Below are 20,932 nucleotides of genomic sequence, written 5' to 3' on the forward strand. Positions count from 1 at the left end.
ACACACTGCTCTTGTTGCGCTCGCTTTTAACGTAGCCCTGGGATCCCACATACTTTCACCTAGAACAATTTTTCGCCCCGGACTTTTTCGACTCAAAAAAAGGAATACCTATAAAATGGGTCCCTATTTGTAAATGTTATTTTTGACTTTTATAGGAAAAGTCAAATTTTAATTATTACTTGAGATATTTAAAATGAAATTCTGAATTTAAATATTATTTTTGAATTTTATAATAAAAATCAGCTCTAAACTTTTTTTGTATGTATGTATTTATCCACATATACATATGTATGTGTTATATACACGTATATAGCATTATACTCAAAATTATGAGTGGTTAGTATATGGAAATGGCAAAACGTGACATAAGCTTAAATTAAGTCTTAGCTCGTATTAAACCAAATATCTCCAAGGCTTATATTTGCACGCAAATATAAAATTAAGTAATAAATGTCAGTGGTTTCAAGCACTTTCAATAATCACTCAATTCATTCATTAAATATTGCACTTACTTCAAATGAGGTTCATTTAATTGAGGCAAATTGAGTTTATGCTCAAGTACTGTTTAGAAAGCCCTGACCAAATAGCTGCAAGCTTACTTGCAGGAACATGACTTCACAATGTGGGCTGGAGGCTGCAAAATCGGTAGATAGGGGAACGCGGCAGGGTGGGTATTGTCACCTCTGCTGTGAACTCTGATCTTCAACCAACTGCTCAGGCGATTCGATGTGGGCGGACTTATGACTCATAAGTTTGACGGACTTATGGCGGGCAAGAACGATTTAATATGATTACATTGAACCTTCTGGACCATTCCGCCCACACCCCCTAGTTCCATGAAGAACTTGGCTTTGCAAGAGCATCGGCTGCTAAAAAAACAAGATTCTCCATGGCTAGGTGAGGTTGACAACTGGGTTGCAGTAGCTTTAAGTTGTTCAGGCATTCCCTTGAGAGGGTTGCGCTACACAGCCCCTTGAAGCATTGGTGTATTTCGGTCGCTTTTGTCTTATGGGATATTCACAGCGATTGTAAAGCCTATCAAATAACATGGTGTCCGTGTTTGGTGGAAAATCACACAAAAAAGAAGTTATATAGAATAGGTAGGCTATCAATGCTAAGAATAACGGGAGCCCTGAAAACAACATCGGCAGTTGCACAGTATGCCATTCTGCACAAACTGATGGCAAAGAACATATCGTTAAAAACTGCAACAAGACTCAATCCCTCGGGACAACTGGAGTGCAGAACATACGGCCATAAAGGTAGAAGTTTAGCGCAAAGGCGCTTAAAGGGCAGACGAGGTGATATCCTGTATAGCGATTGTTCCAAAGTAATGAAATGAGTAGGGTCGACAGTATGCTGCGAATATTTGGAAATCCGAATCACTGTCTGTTTTTCATGCGAAAGTAGTAACCATTAGGATTATGATTTTTGGCACCTTTTTCTGAATTTCCAAAGTGCTGTGGTGGCATACGATGAACTTTTGTCTACTTATTACATTATTGGTAAAATTTTTGTTAGATTGTGAAAAAATGTTACGCGCAAACTATTTTTTCTTTAACAAGGCGGCTGCATGGCAATACCCAGAACCTAGTATAACAATCTACCGAAAGAGCTCCTTGTCTACAATTTTTGTACTAAAAACGATGCGAATCAGCTTAAAGGCACAAATATGCTTTACTGTAATAACATAGAAAAAAGTTCTTAGTAAAAACATTCTGAAATAATAGATGTCTGCACCTAAAATAGTGCCTTTTTACGAAAATTTCTTAAAAATTCCTTTTTTACAAAATTCTTAAAATACATTTATCATCATATTTTTTATATTTTTAGATTTAAAACATGTTCAAAAATAAACAGCCAAATTCATTAGTGGAATCAGGAGCAGAAATATGGAAAAAAATTTAAAATTAACTACAAAGCGCCTGAAGTCAAAAAAGATTTAGATGGGGTTATGTGTAAAATGCCTTTATGAAGTCATATAGTAGGTAGATTTTTAGGCTTGTTCGATGAAGAAAAGGGTCGAGAAAATCGAGTAAGAAAAATAGAAAAGAATTGTTGAAGCTCTGGCAGATGCTCAATTTCCCTTCTCTCTCAAGGCCACAGGTTTATACTAAGGTTGGCAAGTTAATAAAATCGTTTGAAGCTCATAGAAAGCAAAAGAGCGAAAAATTTGAGAAAAACTTGAAAACTCTTTTTAATATTACGAAAGTGACCGGAAATTGGTAGTGCAGGGAAGACAAAGAGCTTTATCAAAAGCAAATCGAATCATTCGGCCGTGTAGGTTACACAACTGAGAAAGAGGCTTTAAAGAAAATAATTCATCCATCTAAACGAATTAGGATATCCGATAAGTCAACAAACCAAGTACTGTATTTTACAACCTACCATGATAGTTCTGAAGAAGATATTAACAGTACCGATTGGAACGATGTGGAAGAGTGCGTCCCCATGAAATGGAAGTATGAACCAACAAAGTCTGTAGCGAAGGTAGTATAAGAATTGCATGTGTCAACAAGAAAAGTGGCAACAGTTCTTCAAAAATTAGCTAAAGACGAAATAAAAGTTCCAAAACCGTCGCAGTCGGGTATTTGGCGTCGAGTGATCAAGGATGCAGAAAATATAAAAGTCCGGATTAAAGATCTTCTCTCTGAAGAGGAATTTTGTCTGCACTTTGATGGAAAAAGAATACAAAATAAGGAATATCAGGCGGTTTGTCTCAAAAATTCTAAAAGAACTATACAGTTTGGAGTTTTGCCTTGTAACAGCAGATCAGCTAAGGACATCTTTATTCCGTTACCTGCCTTGTTGGATGAGTATAATGCATGGAGAAATATCAAAATGATTATATCTGACACAACTGCAGTAAATACCAGAAGCAAGAATGGGGTAGTTTTCAAACTCCAAACAGAGTTCCGAAAAATCGGGCTAGAGGCACCTCAGTTCATAGGCTGTCAACATCACATTCTCGACCTTGTTCTGCGTCACCTAATGGATTTTTGTTTCCAACAACATCGGTGTCACCCAGCATTAGTTATCAATTCGTTGAAGACGTGTTGGCAGAATATGATAACATTCAAAATAACTATGTGGGTATAAAAGTTACATTATCAGTTAAAAACCCGGGATGGAGAGATGATTTCAAGTTTCTTTTCGACCTCTGTGAGGGGTATAATTACTACCAGAAGGAAAAAAATGGCCTTTACTCAAATGGCGAAAGCTACCGTCCCTTCATAGTGCTAGGTGGAATTCACGAGCCATATTTGCATTGATTGCTTATTTTCTCATTCCCAAGTGTATAGATCAGCTCAAATTTATCTGTGACTATAGCAAATGCATGGGCAAAGCCATGGTTTTCAAATCAGCATTATTCAGAGGAAATATACGACGACTTACATGCTGCTGTCGCTAAACTGAAATGTGCTAAGGCTTTGAAGTCTTTTACTTCTCATTGGAAAGCGGAACCTTCTGTGCTCGATGTTCCTCGTTCAAATATGGTGGCTGAACGAGCTGTAAAACTGACGGAAGAGATTCACAGCACTTACAAAACGGATAAATATCTCAACTACCAGTTCATAAACAGTAATTTAGAAATTTAAAGTAACGGAAAGTTGAATATTGTAAACCATATGCAGTACAGAATAAATTATATGCAAATTTTCCTCATACTGATACAAATTTCGATGTGCGCGTAACGTTTTTTTAGAATTTATTGAAATCATTGTTATTTTCGTCATTTTTATACAAAAATTCATCGTTTGCCACTACAGCGTTTTAAATCTAAAAAAAAAATCATAACCCTAGTAACCATGACTAAAGCAAAAGAAAAAAAAAACAATAAACAATGCAAGGCGTGATAGCTTCCGAAGATAGTTTAGGCCGAGCTTCCTTCTCAATTTGCGTCGAGCTCTTTTTATACCCAGCTGTACTTGTACACATGGTGTTATAACTTTGATTGGATAACGGTTGTTTGTACAGGTATAAAGGAATCGAAATAGATATAGACTTCTTATATCGAAATCATCAGTATCGAAAAAAAATTCGATTGAGCCATGTCCGTCCGTCTGTCCGTTAACACGATAACTCGAGTAAATATTGAGATATCTTCACCAAATTTGGTACACGAGTTTATCTGTACCCAGAATTGATTGGTATTGAAAATGAGCGAAACCGGATGATAACCACGCCCATTTTTTATATACATATATAACATTTTGGAAAACACAAAAACCTGATTATTTAGTAAATAATACACCTAGAATGTTGAAATTTTTTAAAATGGTCGTGGCTCCGTTCACCTGCGATAAAATCAATTTTACAAATAATATTTATCATAAATCAATAATCGTTAAACCTATCGTAACAAAATTCGAGAGGTTGCCTTTACTATAAGGAATGCTTTGAAGAAAAATTTATGAAATCTGTTAAGGACCACGCCCACTTTTATATAAAAGATTTTTAAAAGGGTTGTGGACGAATAAAATAGCTATAAGGAATTTCAATTTCGGGTGGCGATCAAAATATGCGATTTGATGCCAAAAATGATGTAGCAAATTTTCAAGCTGATTGGATGGTGCCAACCAGTGCCATAATGGGGTCAAAGATCAACATTTTTGAAAAACACCCAAATACATTTTTTCAATAAATTTTTTTATTTAATTAGATATACTATACGTAGTGCTGCTACTTTTTGCATGAATCTCATTTCTTCTCTATAATTTTTCTTAACATTAGCTGTGATCCTTTACTTTTCTGACCATTTCTAGTAAAACTGTCAAAATATAAAAATTCGCTCTCAGTGAGAGAGCAACACCAAGGTACGGGATTGCCTTCCAGTAAAAAATGTGAAATCTGTCAATTTCCCTGCACACGCATTCACACATTCACATCCCTACAAGAAATTAGTGAACGCTTCCATCATTTTTTTCACACTGCTTTTAGCGTGCCGATCGCTTCACAGTTTTACCAGAAGTAGTCAGCAGTAGTCAGCAAAAAATTTTCTGACTAAAACTTCCAACTCTCTGACTAGAGAGATTAATTTTCAAATTTGAATAATGGCTCAGAAGACAAATTTATCGATGAGACGGCTACGGTCTGCTGACACAAATGTATACTTAATTGGTAAATGTGAACGCAAAATAGTTGGTGTAAAATTACCATCAAAACAGCAAGTTCTTTAGTGTTTTTTTAAACGGTTTTATTTAGGTTGACTTGACAGGCTGCTCGGCCGTTGTAAACGAATTTTGTAATTAAAATTTAAGTAACTTCCCGATAAGCTACAAGCTTGAAACTTGGAAGGAAGCGTGTCATTATTCTTTATTACAAAATTCTGGGTGACGAAATTGTAAATTCCAAAAAAATTCTGCTTGAACAAAATTCTGCTTTTTTAAAATTCTGCTTTTTAAAATTCTGCTTTCTAAAATTCTGCTTTTTCAAAATTCTGCATGTTTAATTCTGGAAGTCAAAATTCCGGAATCATGGCATGGCGTAGCCGGTGTTGGATCGGCTAAGGGTTATTTTTTTAAAGTGCGGCCGAAGGCCGCCTACGCAGAAGGGTATAGTACGCAGAAGAACATCACCGTGGCGGTAACCACGGTTATACCACACACCCGGAATTGGCACGGCGTAGCACAAGGTTATTTTTTATAAGCGCGGCCGAAGGCCGCATATGCAGAAAGGTGTTCTACGCAGAATTACTGTGCATGGCGCACTTTTTCAAAATAATTACATGACCTCTTTAACATTGTTAACATTATATTTTAATACAGAACTTTGTAATACAGAATTTCGTAATACAGAATTTTGAATGCAGAATTTTGTTTTTAGAATTTTGTACATACAGAATTTCGACACCAACCCAAAAAATCGTCGCTAGGTGGCGCAAGGATCGAGATATTCACAAAAATCGTATTTGTGGTCCGATTTGGCTCATATTTGGAACAAATACTACATACAGTCCGGTAGAAGTGACATCAAAATATTTTGGAGTTGGAGGAGGGACAAGCATACGTGGCGCAGAGTCGAGTTAAGTCTTTGGAAGGATTATGTATTGAGGACTTGGATTGTAACAAATTTTCAGGAAATAGTCCTTGTAATAATGAGTCCCTAAATGAACTAAATAGAATGAGAAATAATAGGCAATTAATAAAGACTAAAAACTTGAAAATAAAATAATTAAAAAAATTTTTTAAGTTAATCGGTTTTTTTTGAAAACAATACTTACATGAAATAATAGTAATACTAAAAGCTAGAAAATAATTAGATAGGTCCTAGGTACTCGTCATCACACTCCTCATCAATATAGGGCGTTGATCAGACAATTAAATAAAAGCGTTGAACGCGTCAAAGTTCTATTGATAGTCATCTATATATATAAACAGAAGTGTATATTTTGATTGTCACTCCATAACTCGAGAACGGCTCGAAAGATTGCCATGAAATTTTTAGGAAAGATACAGGAAGGAGAGATGATGGTTAGTTGATTTTGAAATCCCAAATCGGTTTGGCCATATATATATAAAAATCAAATTCTGTGTGTGTGTGTGTGTTCGCTATGGAAACGTATTTCCCACGCATCAATCATCACCAAATTTTGGTTATGGGTTCCTTAGATCAACGGGAAGGTTTTAGGCTAAAAATAATTTCGATATATAAAAGGGGCGTGGCACCTCCCATACAAATGGAATATTTGGTACTGCATACCTTAGAAGGTATACATGCTGTTCTGAAATTCCGTAAGGAGTTATATGAGGTCAATCAATCAAATTCTGTGTGTGTGTTCCCTAGGAAAACGTGTTTGCTATACTTCTATCATCACCAAATTTTGGCTCGCGGTTCCTTCGATCAAGACGAAAGTTTTTCATATTTCAGAATTAAGAATTTTAAATTTAAATGTTTTTGTTTTTTGGCTATGTGAAAGAACTATCTTAGCTCCCAAAAATGATCATGTTAACAAAATCAATGGTCGCTTTCAAAATCAATTTCCTGGTGAAGTGACGAAATATAAATCGATCGACACAGTTACAGATGAAGATAAAATTGTGAATTAGCCAAATGAATTTCTATACTCCTTAGAACCAAAAGGAATGCCTGCGCATATATCAACTTTGAAAATTGGCTCACCAGTCATGCTTCTTCGGAATGTAATCGAAGCAACAATCATCAGCGGTAAAACAATACAATACAATAATATAAAATAAGATACAATAAGATACAAGAATAAAATGTTTTAACAGAAAATTTCACCAAATATGCGTACAAAATTCAATTCAATTTACATAACAATAAATTAAATTATCAACAAACAAAACAGAAAAAATAACGCAACATCCATTCGATCTCGGGCGTTACAACGTGTGCCTGGTAAAGCTAGTATATGTATAAGACCAACTGAACCTTAATCAAGTTATGCTACGCCTCACATTTTTAGAACTTTGACGCGCCCAACGTATTTATTTAATTGTCTGATCAACGCCCTAGATTGATGAGGAGTGTGATGACGAGTACCTAGGACCTACTTAATTATTTTCTAGCCTTTATTAATATTATTATTTCATGTAAGTATTGTTTTCAATAAAACCGTTTAACTTAATCATTTTTTTTATTATTTTATTTATAATGTACTCTATGAAAACAAAGCAGTAAATGAAAGCTCAAAATTGGTGATGGATGAAGTATTGCCTTTTTGGGAAAAAGCTAGAATCCCAACGCCAGATCAAAGAACATGTGCTGCAAAAGTGATCAAACTTTATCAAGAGTGGAGAACAGTGGAAAAAGTATCTAAATCCCAGTTTCCGAGTCATCGCGAAAAGGAAAATGACTATAAGGAAAATTTAAACAATTTATTTGACATTACCCACGTTGACGCTCTGAAGCTTATAAGTATACAGGAAGATAGAGACTTTTTAATAAAGCAGCGAGAAAATGGGCGTATTGGTAGCACGATTTGCCTCGGTCGAAACGTCACAAATAAAGAAAAGAGGAGGCAAAAAGATTGGAAGATGAAAAACGTCGAAAAGAATGTTATGAAAAGAAAACAAGCACTTCAGGTAATTATTAAATGTGACCCGGCCTATGAAAAGGTGGATTATGCCTCAAAAATGAAATTGAGAGAAACAGCTGTTAAAGATAAAAACAACTATCGAAACCAGAAAAAAGTGGAAACATTTTTTTTTAGTCATAAGCCACCTTTTCATAGGGCTAATTTTTTGTGCAAATAATTTTGTGTAGACTTGGCTATAGAACAAGTTGAATTTGAGAGTGATGTATCGGGAAATGATGTGCAGGCGATGGATTTGGAAGAAACTGATAACATCCCAAGTTGCTCCAATAGGCCGATCCAAAAACGTGAAAAAAAAAACATTTTATAGACGACAGAATGCTAGCTTGTATGGATGCTGGTAACATGACATCTTCATTCGCTATACATGTTATCAGTGCAACTGTGAAGGCGTTGGGTCACAATATAGAGGATCTTGTTCTCAATTGTACAAGTTAGCGTGAACAGCGTAAAAAATATCGTCGGCGTCATGGCAAAGAATAATAAAAATAATAATAATAATAATAATGCTACGTATAGTATATCTAATTGAATAAAAAATTAATTGAAAAAATGTATTTGGGTGTTTTTCAAGAATTTTGACCTTTGACTTCATTATGGCACTGGTTGGCACCATCCAATCAGTCTGAAAATTTGCTACATCATTTTTGGCAGCAAATCGCATATTTTAATCGCTACCCGAATTTGAAATATGAATATGAACAACGCCAGGTCTAATGTATGTGCATGTGTACTATTTCTTTCCTCTTCACACAATATGTGACTGACAGTTTTTCCTTAAGCATTTGTCTGCTATATCCTGAACTTATCGCCTGTTCATTACTCTTGTAACTAAAACTAAGCATATGAGTCGTAAATATGTGCTCGTTTTAAGCTCAGTTGCTGGTCACCAGGGCATAGCAAATAATGTGGTTCATTTGATATTTGGCTTTGGGTTTAAGCTTTTACAGACGGAACTATCAAGTTGAAGTGACGCATTGATTTAGCTTTGTACATTGTGATAGATTTTAATGCTTGATTAGTTCCTGTTCAAGTTGATCTCATGTCCATACTACATATGTGTGTTTGTATAGCCATAAATGTGTATGTAGAATTATATTTGAATAAATAATAGTGTGGTCAAGTTCCATTTATATTGCCGCATACGCAATGATTTTGAAATAAATCTTGTGTTCATTTTTCCTTTATCACAATTATTTAGCTAATACAGTTCCGAGTTACGGCTCAATGTATAATTGTAATAGGGAAAATGTAGGTACATTTGGGACTCCTATTAAAATGTTCTGACTCACGTTGATAGAATACTTTGTAGGTTTTAAAATGTATCCTATAATATTGTCTTGTTTTACGTTTCCTATCAAATTTTGGAATTAGGGAGAACTTCATAGTACCGATTTTCGAAATCCAGGCAAAACTTATTAGACATACCTAAATCCCGGCTAGCGTATATACATATAAAATATATACCACAATTGCGAGAAGGAAGTCGAAGAGAAAGTGGGAATGAGAACGCAAAAGGAAGTGGAAATGGGAATGGGAAGTTCCCACAGAATAAAGTTTAATATGTAACCTACCTTTGTAAATATATGTAAGTAAATGTGTGTGTTGTGCGCTTTCGAGAACAAAGTCCATAATTCGATACTTTCAGGATGGGTTCATGTGGCCATTGGATGCAAAACAGTTACGAAATACTTTTGGGAATGTGCACATTTACAAGCACCCATTTTCATCATATTTCTGCAATTATTACTAAGGCTGTGTGCGAGTTGGCCTAAATTTCTACCTAAATAGAGAAAAACCCTAAATCACTGAAAAGTCGGTAAGGCAGTACAAAATAAAATTTTAGAATTTTTATGAGCATACTTTTCAACCTAAATTCAAATGTCAAATTTCAAAAACAAAAATATTGATTTTTCAATATTGTATATGCAAATAAATGGCTCTTGTCCATTCAATTTAAGTAAATCATAGATCGTAGAGCGATGATCCCTGCTGCGATTAAGGTCCGATCGATTGTACGTGATGGTGAGCTCAATTTTGTTCAAGCTGATGTTGGCGGCACAAGAATTTGATCCTTCTCAAATATGGACCGCACTCTGGACATATTTGGCAGCCAAGTGCACTAATTGGCCTAAACAAGTTATTGGAGGCGTACCAATATCACATTATTGAATTCGAGATTGTGGAAAATGTCATTGTGCACGTGTTCCACTATGTCCGAAAAAAAGCCTTATAAAACGGGGCCACTGCATTTTTTTGAACTGCTATCTTGGGATAGGTACTTACCGCGGACCCAAATTGACCTCTGTTCTTTCTAAGCGTGAAAACGCATCAAAAATACCAAACTTCCCGTATTGCTATTATTTTCCCAGCAGAAATAAACAATTTAGGTCAGTTTTGACAGCCTTTTCCTAAATTATTGCAGTGCTGGAAAGTTCCAGTGTAATATTAATTTAGGTAGCTAAAATTTAGGCGAACTCGCACCCAGCCTAAATACTTAATTCATGTATCAGATACTAAGATGTAGATGAAAGAGAATAAGTGGGATCTTCGTCTTCTTGTAGTTACGAAAAACTCCACAAAGGTGTTGAAGAGTTTAATCGATGTTAATGGTACATGTCGATAAAGATCAGGGGAGTTGAGGAAAATAGCGCTTTTAATGATACAGGCAAGATCATCGCAGAAAGAATTCGATATAACCACGCTGAAATTTGTAGGTCAATCAACCCCCAAAAAAATGAGAATAAGAATAAAAAAAGAAAGGAAATATAAATAGGAGTTAAAACAGAAATAGGAGTAGGAATATTAAAAGGAATAGGAACATTAATAGGAATAGGAATAGAAACAGAAGTAGGAATGGGAATATGAAGGAATAGGAACAAAAATAATAGACACAAAAATGGTCATAGGATAAAAAGTCGAATACGAACATGATCAGAAATAGGAATAAGGATAGAAACTGAAAGATGGAGAAAAATAGTACAAAAATTGTAAAAAAGATGGAAGTAAAGAAAAAAGTAGCTGAGAAGGAGCAGAAGGAAGTCGAAAGGAATGCCTGAGGTATAGGAAAAGCAAAAGAAAGCGAGAACGAAAGAGTTTGAAACAAAGCAAAAATAATTTAGGATAAATAATTTAAGGCTATTTGATAAATTGTTAGTTAATTGTTAAATTATTGGTTCCGAATTATAGTCGTCGAACTATCGGTTTGTTATTGCATTGATAGCGCCGAACCATCGGATTTTTATTGGTTTCTTATCGGCTTGTTATCGTCGAGTTAGAGATGTGTCATCGATTTTTTATTAAAATTGTAGCGCTACCTGTTTATTAGCAAACCGATTATATCGATAACACGCCGATAATAAATTGTTAAAATTCCCACAAGTAATCGATAACCCTTTGAAAACGAATCGACAATATCTTGATATGAAATCAAGTAGCTTTTGATAAGAAAACATTAACTTTTCGATAATAAATCGAAATATTTCGATAACAAAGCATTAAAAGTTTACGATAACGTTTTGGGTTTCCCCATACCGTGAGCATAGATATCTACACATTAAAAAACTAAGACTTTAAATATCCTGCGGAGGTGTCGAGCGTCGCTGGAGCCCATAAGGCACCTAAATGTGTCACCCCAGGGCACAGCGGTATTGAAGGGAAAGAATTTGCATATGAGATGGCCAGCAAAGGTTCTGAAATAGCACAAGCAAGGCAGACAGCTCCATGCGACCACCACTGAGCTATCTGCCCTGAGGAAAATCATCGAGGAATATGTGATTAGGGCAACGGAATTGCTGTAGACTAACCGGAATATTTGCAAGGTTCAAGATTCTTATGGTATCAAACTAAAAAAATCTGTAGTAAGAATACTTACATGTCCAGAATTGTAAACAAGACAACTCAGATTTCTAGGCGCACGTTTTTTCCTCGATAGTCTGGAAGAGGTTGGGGAAAGTGAATATTTCACTCCTACTAAGGTTCTTCAGAGAAAGCAATTAGTTGAGTACCACTAGCAAATAATCTGGTTGGACAAATGTGCCGCCACCTGGTACTCACTGAGGGCACACACAATGTAAAAAGTTTCTCCGAGTGGATGTGTGTGGAACTCCCACGCACGCCGTCATAAACGAAATTTATCTATTGACTTCCAACTTCATTAAGTTTTTATTATTTTCTATTATATTTTTCTTGATCTTCTCACTTTTAAATTATCAAAATTTAATATAATTTCCTCTCTTGTCCTCTTTCAGGTAAGCACTCTAATTGCGCAACATTTGCGAATGGTAAGCGAAAGATCCAAATCTAATTTTCTTTTAATAAACATAAATATTTGTCAAATAAATGATGCTGTCAAGTACAAAATTTTTGCGATGCAGCTACGAATCGCATCATCATTGTAACCTTCATAAATTTTAGTGCTACTGAATGTAGCCACAACGGTGAAGTTAATGATAATCATACGCCCTGGTGCTCCCCATTAGCTACAGCCAACAGCTTTCTCAACAGCGCTCTGCAGTATGCTGAAGTTATTGTTGGCGAAAACCACAAGGCAGCAAAATACCAAGTAGTTAATAAGAATTTTAATGCATAAACGAGCAACGGAGCAATAAAACCGCTCGTGAAATGCGAAGTAGCAGCATTCTGTGGCGTAAGAGGCGTTTTCTGCTCAACTAATTTGCAATGTGGCTCATAGTAAAATGCAAGCAATCGCACCGTGCTTATATAAATATGTTGCGCTTCTCTTTACCGCGGATACTTGGTTAGTTGGTGATATAAGTGCAGTTAAAATAAATTTTGTCGAAAATTATTATAATTCCAAGGATATGTAGTGTAGGAAACTGAGGGGAGCATCCGCCATGCAAAATATCATTAACGTCATCATCAGCTGCAGCAATAGCAGTGGGAACAACCAAATTCCTACAATCATTATGATTGTCAAGTGTGCCAAAAAACAGCCAAATGAGCTGTTGTAGATTATAGCAAAGCGCTTTTCAGACACGCCCCACATTCGTTATCTTTATTGTTGTATAACAGCATTTAAAGTTAGGGAAGATTTTATCTTTCTTTAGTTTGCTCTTACTCTTACTTTGGTATACTTAAATTGGAAATTGCTAGCTAGAAAGAAAGCTGCAAAAGCAGCAGCAAGAGTGTCATCGCTGTTGTAGTTGAGTAGCGTTACACACTTACTTGCTACGTAAACTCACTGTTACGCCATTAAAAAGTGACACAAATAAGCGCAATAGCAACAAAAGCACTTGACACAAATGCACGCGATACATTTTATATAGAGAAATTCATGCTCTTGAATTTATTCACCTGAACTAACAAGCCGTAAATTGGGTACTCTTGAGTCAAGGATAAGGTCGATGTCTTAGCTTTCATGGCATGTGCCACATTGGTTGAGAGGAAAGTCATAAGTAAAGATAAATATTGATGACACACGCTCATAAAGTTTTCCCACCTGTGTACCTTTTCGTGCGAATATAGTTTTTTCGACTCCTCCTATAGATATTATGGGAAGTATAGCGTTAGCGTGCTCGCCTACCACACCAAAGATTTTGTGTTCAGGGCTCGGGAAAAGCAGCATCAAAATCTTTAGAAAACGTTTTTCAATAGGAAAAAATTACGTGATTACCAACTAGCGCGGAAGTTCGAAACATGCAGGTGTACGTCTGGCAAAAGATTGATAACCTGTGCTTGGGCAGGGGCTTCCGTTAAACCATAATAGAGATAACTTTACCAGAATCAAATAATTTCGACCGTTTTGTAAAGAGCTTTGTCTGTTTCTTGTTCGTAACAGACGACAGCATTTTATCGATAGTTATGGCTTTGTTGGGTGAATGAGGACAAAACGAAGTACCTGCTGTCATCGAGCAAAGAGTCAGCGCATATGCGCCTTGGCAACCACGCTACTGTTGGCAGCCATAATTTCGAAATAGTAAAAGACTTCGTTTATTTGGGAACCAGCATCAACACTAGCAACAACATCAGCACTGAAATCCAGCGAAGAATCAATCTTGCCAATAAATGCTACTTTGGACTAGGTAGGCAATTGAAAAGTAAAGTCCTCTCTCGGCGAACGAAAATCATACTCTACAAGTCACTTATCGTACTCGTCCTGCTATATGGGGCAGAAGCATGGACCATGACAACAGCAGATGAAGCGGCTTTGGGAGTGTTCGAGAGAAAAGTTCTTCGAAAGATTTATGGACCTCTACGCGTTGGCGATGGCGAGTACCGAAGAAGATTTAATGATGAGCTGTACGAGCTATACGCAGACAACAACATAGTCCAGCGAATTAAAACGCAGCGGCTGCGCTGGCTAGGCCATGTTATGCGAATGAAAGATGATGCTCCGGCCAAGAAAGTGTTTCTATCGGAACCCGCCTATGGAAGCAGAGGTAGAGGGCGGTCCCCACTCCGTTGGAAGGACCAGGTGGAAAACGATTTAAACTCCCTTGGTGTGACCAATTGGCGCCGGTTGGCGGAGCGAAGGAGCGACTGGCGCGCCTTGTTGGACGGCCATAACCGTTTAGACGGTTAAGCGCCAATTAAGTAAGTAAGTAAGTATGGCTTTGTTTGGCTCGTTATCCCCGAGCCATAAGCTTATTATTGGTTTCTTATCGGCTTCTTACCGACAGGTTACAGATGTGTCATCGATTATATATTGAAGTTTTATCACTATAGATGAGATATCGAAACTTTTAGAAATCAGAATATAAGCTTTTTGATGATAAATCGATAACTTTTAAATTAGTATCGATCCATTTCGATAACTCTTCGATAAAGTATCGATAGCTTTTCGACAAATGCTTGATAAAAGTTTTATCATAAAACATCTATAACTTTTCGATAGATAAAAGGTTGTCTTTCGTTGGTAAATCAGTAACTTTTCGATAAGCAATCGATAACCTTTGAATTTTCGATAGCAAATCGATACATTTTTAAAAATACAGCGATAGCTTTTCGACAAATAGCCGATAAATGCTTCATAACTCGGCAACTTTTCGATAAATAATACATTACTCTTCTATAGTTAATTGATAACTTTTCTATAAAAATCGTTACTTTTTTATAGTTCATCGATAGTTTTTTTGTTAACAAATCTATAACCTTAGATTAAGGATTCGATAGCTTTTCGATACAAAATCTAACAAATCGCTAACTCTAAGATTGCGTATCGACACCTTTGCGATATAGAATCTAACACTTTTCGACATCAAACCAATAACACTTCTATACAAAATGGGTAACTCACTGATAAGCTTTGTTATCGATAGTAAATTTATTACACTTCAATGAATGCTGGCTCGGCGCGTATTCGTCCAGCGAGAAACCTCCAAATTATTTTTCAATAAACAACTTGCTTTCCCATATGAATAAAGCAGGAACGAAAGATCAACCTTCAGTACCCCCGCAAGACTATCCAAAAACTGTGCGTCCAGAAATCACAATAGTATTGCTGCGCTTCGATGAATCAGCAGAAAGAGTGGGTAGGTAACTGTTATGACTCAAGTAAGGACACTCACTACAGATTTGTTTTGTTTAAGGTAGATGCTTGTTCCTTTCCAGTTAAAACAAGGCCATTAAGTTCGGGGACCAGCAAAAGGAGACAAGTTTCCGTTTTGGTCGTCGGCGAGGCTCGTGAACTCTTTACAACAACCGAATTAATTAAATTGAATACTAATTTCTCTAAAGCAGTCTTGCTGTCAACAAAGATCGTTATACGACTGATTGATCCAAAGGTGATGCGGGTACAGCTCAGTCCAAGTTCCTTTTTTGATTTTTGAAGACTGTAATGTTCCTTCAACTTTTTAGGCCCTCCTTCTATGCCTTTTTTTCGAAATTTTCCCTCCTTAATAGATTCCTTGCCGGAAGTTTTGCCAGTTTTGACACAGTTGGTCCATAGTACCGACTCGTGTTACATATTTCCTGAGTTAAGCTGATCGCTGATATTCCCAGGCTTGATAGTCTTAACACTTTCTCAATCTTTTGTTAATTCCTCTTTTAGTCTGCCGCCTTTCATCAGACTAGAGCATAGTATCGGGGTCAATATATACCAAAGATGATATACGGCCGCGGTTCCTACCTTATAATAATAGCAGGTATAATACGCTGCCTACGTGACCTACTTTTTGTTCTTGCTTCTTGAAAAATAAAATAACTTTATTTATTTTGTTTATTGCCATACAAAACTATTTGCATTGGAGGGCTAACAGATGTTACCACAAGCTAATTAATTTGATTACAGGTTAAAAGCTCCTAACATAATGAGTCAATCACAAGCCTTACTTAAGGGGCTTCCTACGGAAACGGAAATCCGCAAACGTACTTTTGGCTTGATAAAAGAATTGGAAATTTACCTATGATTGTAGATTCAGATACATCTAGGAATAACCATAATGAATACGTGGAGAGAAGTACTGATTTAACTAAAGTAAGCATCAACATAGCATCAACAAGCTCACTACTGCCGGTCGCTTGTGGCCAAGTTTCCTCTGGGTAGCCGCTAAACATCCGTTTAGCGGTGAGCTAATGTGAGAAGGCGACAACCTGGCTAGACCACTCTGACATAATCGGTTTAAGGGCTAGCCGGGGGAGATCTCATCGGCAGCGTCTGTACACCTCTAGGTGCGGCTGCAAGCAGGCGTCTGTCTTGGAGCAATCGGCTCGCTATATAAACGTGCCAACTAACCTTTTCACCCCCGCTGAGCGGGTTGTGCGCTGGGCTTGGGACCCGCCCCGTAAAACCGTACTCCAATGAAATATAACAACAAGCCTCGGATAAATACACTCTCTATTGATGACGACCATGGCAAACGTTTGAAGGACAATGAATTCAGTGCATGCACCTGGAACGTCCGCTCCCTGAATGGGATTGGTGCAGATGACCGGCTGGTTGATGTCCTCGTCAAAGCAAAATCTGACATCACCGCCATCCAAGCAATGCGTTGGACGAAGCACGGAAGAAAGAAGATCAAAAATTGTGACATATATTGGAGTGGCCATACGAATAAGCGCAGTTTCGGCGTCGGATTCGTGGTCGGAGAGAGACTTTGTCGCCAAGTGCTGGCGTTAACGCCTGTGGACGAGCGTCTCGCCGCTATCCGAATAAAAGCAAAATTTTTTAATATATCATTCATCTGCGCCCATTCGCCGACAGAGGAGAAAGACGATGAGGTGAAGGGATTCAAGGGGTTGTGTAGCGCAATATATAGCTTCTCCAACCCAATTGTCAACCTCACCTTCGAGCGGCGAATCCCGTTTCACTAACAGACGAGGCTCTGGCGACCCCAAGCTCCTCATGGAACTTGGGGGTGGGGAGGGAGGGATGGCCTGAAGGTTCAATGTGGCCATATAAATCGTTCCCGAGATGGTCGGGCCAGCACCTTAATGGTGCTGTTGTTGTTGTTGTTGTTGTAGCAATGCTCGCCCCACCTAATAGCCGCGACCGATCACAAATTGTCCTCAATATCCTCTAACGGGAGTCCAAGGAAACTTGCCGTTTCAACAGGGGTGGACCATAAGGAAAGGGGTGTTAGAGGCGTTGGTTCCACATTACAATTAAAGAGATGGTTGGTGTAATGTGGGGACACATTGCAAGCGGGGCATACATTTTGTATGTCGGGGTTGATTCTGGATAGGTAAGAGTTTAACCTGTTACAGTATCCAGAACGAAGTTGAGCAAGAGTGACACGCGTTTCCCTGGGGAGTATGCGTTCCTCTTCCGCGAGTTCTGGATATTTTTCTTCAAGTACTGGATTCACCGGGCAATTCCCGACATAAAGGTCCGACGCCTGTCTATGGAGTTCACCAAGGACCTGCTTGTGTTTTTTCGCTTCATACGGCTGGGTTCTCAGGTGCCGTATTTCCTCAAAATGCTTACGGAGATGACTCCTTAGGCCCCTAGGCGGTGCTGGTTCGTCAATCAGATGTCTGTTGGGATGCCCAGGTTTCTGGGTATTCAACAGAAACTGTTTGGTCAGCATCTCATTTCTCTCCCTGATGGGGAGTATTCTCGCCTCATTATGCAGATGGTGTTCTGGGGACATAGGAAGACAGCCCGTGGCGATTCTGAGAGCAGTATTTTAGCAGGCCTGTAGTTTCTTCCAGTGGGTAGTTTTTAGGCTTGGCGACCATATGGGTGACGCGTAGCACGTAATCGGCTGGCTAATTGCTTTGTATGTGGTCATGAGCGTTTCTTTATCTTTTCCCAAGGTACTGCCAGCAAGGGATTTGAGGATTTTATTACGGCTCTGAATTCTCGGAACAATTGCGGTTGCGTGCGCACCAAAATATAGATCCTGATGAAACGTCACACCCAAGATTTTGGGGTGTAGGACAGTCGGTAGCGTAGTACCATCGACGTGGATGTTCAATATGGTCGACATTTGGGGCGTCCATGTTGTAAATAAGGTCGCGGAAGATTTAGTCGGTGACAATGCCAGGTTTCGCGAGGCGAAAAAACTGGAGAGATCAGGGAGATAGCCGTTTATTTTATTGCATAGCTCATCGATCTCTGGGCCTGGGCCTGTGGCCATTATTGTGCAGTCATCGGCGTAGGAAACGATTGTGACTCCTTCCGGTGGTCAAGGTAGCTTAGCTATGTAGAAATTAAACAAAAGTGGGGATAGGACACCACCCTGTGGCACCCCTTGTTTAATTCTCCTTGGTTTTGATGTTTCGTTTCTGAATTGCACCGATGCCTGCTGACCACCCAGATAATTTGCGGTCCACCTTTTAAGACATGGGGGAAGGGTAGACCCTTCCAGGTCTTGCAGTAATGAGCCATGGTTGACCGTATCAAAGGCTTTTGATAGGTCTAGCGGTACGAGTACTGTTCTATGGTGGGGGTATTGATTCAAACCGCAATTTATCTGGGTGCTAATGACATTTAGCGCGGAGGTAGTGCTATGGAGTTTTCTGAAGCCATGCTGATGAGGGGCTAGCTGCAAATGTGCTTGGAAATAAGGGAGCAACATGGCTTCAAGCGTCTTTGCCACTGGCGATAGGAGAGATATCGGACGATATGACTCACCTACGTTAGCTGGTTTCCCAGGCTTTAGTAGCGGGACCACCTTGGCCATTTTCCATTTCTCGGGTATGGCAAAGGTGGAGAAAGACAGGTTGAAGACATGCGCTAAATATTTGAAACCCTCTTTCCCTAGGTTTTTAAGCATAGGCATGGCTATGCCGTCTGGGCCCACTGCTTTGGATGGTTTAGCGCGACCAATGGCGTCCTCAAGCTCTCTAGCGGTGATGGTGATTGGTGACGCGCTGAATTTGTGTTTATGTGCGTGTCTATTGGCTCTCCGTCTATCTTTGTCGACCGTAGGATGCATTATATATTGTCGGCAATTAATGGTGCTGTGTTACCGGAGCGTATCGGATATGTATCTGACAAAGGACCATCACATCGATAACACTCCCCAAAGCCTTCGGGGAGTAACCTAATCGCTGCAACAACAACAACAACAACGATGAGGTGAAAAACACTTTTTATGAACAATTAGAACGCACATACGAGCGCTGCCCCCGTCATGATATAAAAGTCGTGCTTGGCGACTTTAGCGCCAGGTGGGGCAAATAAGGTGTTTTTGGCCCTACAGTCGGAAAGTTCAGCCTACACAATGAAACTTCTCCTAACGGACTGAGGCTGATTGACTTTGCCGGTGCTCGAATCATGGTCATATCCAGCACGAGGTTCATGCATAAAAAGATACATCAAGCTACATGGCTGTCTCATGATCGAAATACTCGCAATCAGATCGATCACGTTGTGATAGACGGACGGCATGCCTCCAGTGTTTTAGATGTACGCACGATCCGAGGACCTAACATCGACTCGGACCATTATCTCGTTGCAGCCAAAATACGCACCCGCCTCAACGCGGCTAAAACAAAGGAACAAAAAACACAAGGAAAGCTAGACGTCGAAAAGCTTCAATCACAACAGACTGCCAATGATTTCGCAACTCGACTCTCACACCTGCTCTCTGAGAGCACAACTCATCCTGAAGGAATACAGGAGCAGTGGGAGTATATCTCCAAAGCACTTCGTACTGCCACCGAGGAAAAAATTGGTTACCGGCGGCCACGAAAAAACAACTGGTACGATGAAGAATGCCGCGCTGCAAGAAAAGACGCTGCCTACAGGGCTACGTTAAAAGCGAGCGTGACAAGAGGAGTGTGTGAACGCTATCGTGAGTTGAAAAGGGAAGCGAGACGCCTTTTAAGGAAGAAAAAAGCAGAAGCAGAAAGGCGTGAGTGCGAGGAGCTTGAGCTGCTAGCCACCAGGAATAACGCCCGAAAATTCTACCAAAAAATACGGCGACAGACGGAAGGTTTTAAGACCGGGGCAAACTCCTGTAGGAATGAAAACGGCTACCTTGTAACTGATGTCCAGAGAGTGCTTAGATTATGGAGGGGATACTTCTCTGCTCTCCTAAATGGAGGCAGCAATTCACCGAGCAGAGATGAAGAACCCGATCCCGCAATCGATGATGATGGAATATATGTCCCCCCGCCCGATTATGACGAAGTTAGAATAGCAATAACCAGATTGAAAAACAACAAGGCCGTGGGCGCTGATGGATTGCCTGCGGAGCTATTCAAGTACGGCGGCGAGGAGTTGGTAAGGCGCATGCAGCAACTTCTTAGCAAAATATGGGCGGACGAGTGCATGCCCGACGGTTGGAATCTAAGTGTTCTTTGCCCAGTCCACAAGAAGGGGGATACTGCAAAATGCACCAACTATCGTGGAATCAGCCTTCTTAATATCGCATATAAGTTCCTTTCAAATGTATTATGCGAAAGATTGAAGCCCACCGTGAACCGGCTAATTGGACCTTGTCAGTGCGGCTTCAGACCTGG

The 20,932-nt window shown here is 38.9% G+C and overlaps 1 protein-coding gene across 16 annotated transcripts in view; it reads left to right on the forward strand.

Moving 5' to 3' along the window:
* Eip63E (cyclin dependent kinase Eip63E) overlaps window positions 1-20,932 on the forward strand; it is a 733,437-nt gene that overhangs the window by 525,809 nt on the left and 186,696 nt on the right. For 14 of the 16 annotated variants that reach the window (XM_067787451.1, XM_067787449.1, XM_067787450.1 and 11 more), the window contains one exon: window positions 12,310-12,342. The exons of the other annotated variants lie outside the window; for them this stretch is intronic. In XM_067787451.1, coding sequence (XP_067643552.1) covers window positions 12,310-12,342 — 33 coding nt within the window. The remainder of the gene's footprint in view (window positions 1-12,309; window positions 12,343-20,932) is intronic. 16 annotated transcript variants of the gene reach the window in all.

Source organism: Eurosta solidaginis, chromosome 5 (assembly GCF_040869045.1).
Source record: "Eurosta solidaginis isolate ZX-2024a chromosome 5, ASM4086904v1, whole genome shotgun sequence".
Lineage (NCBI taxonomy): Eukaryota > Metazoa > Arthropoda > Insecta > Diptera > Tephritidae > Eurosta > Eurosta solidaginis.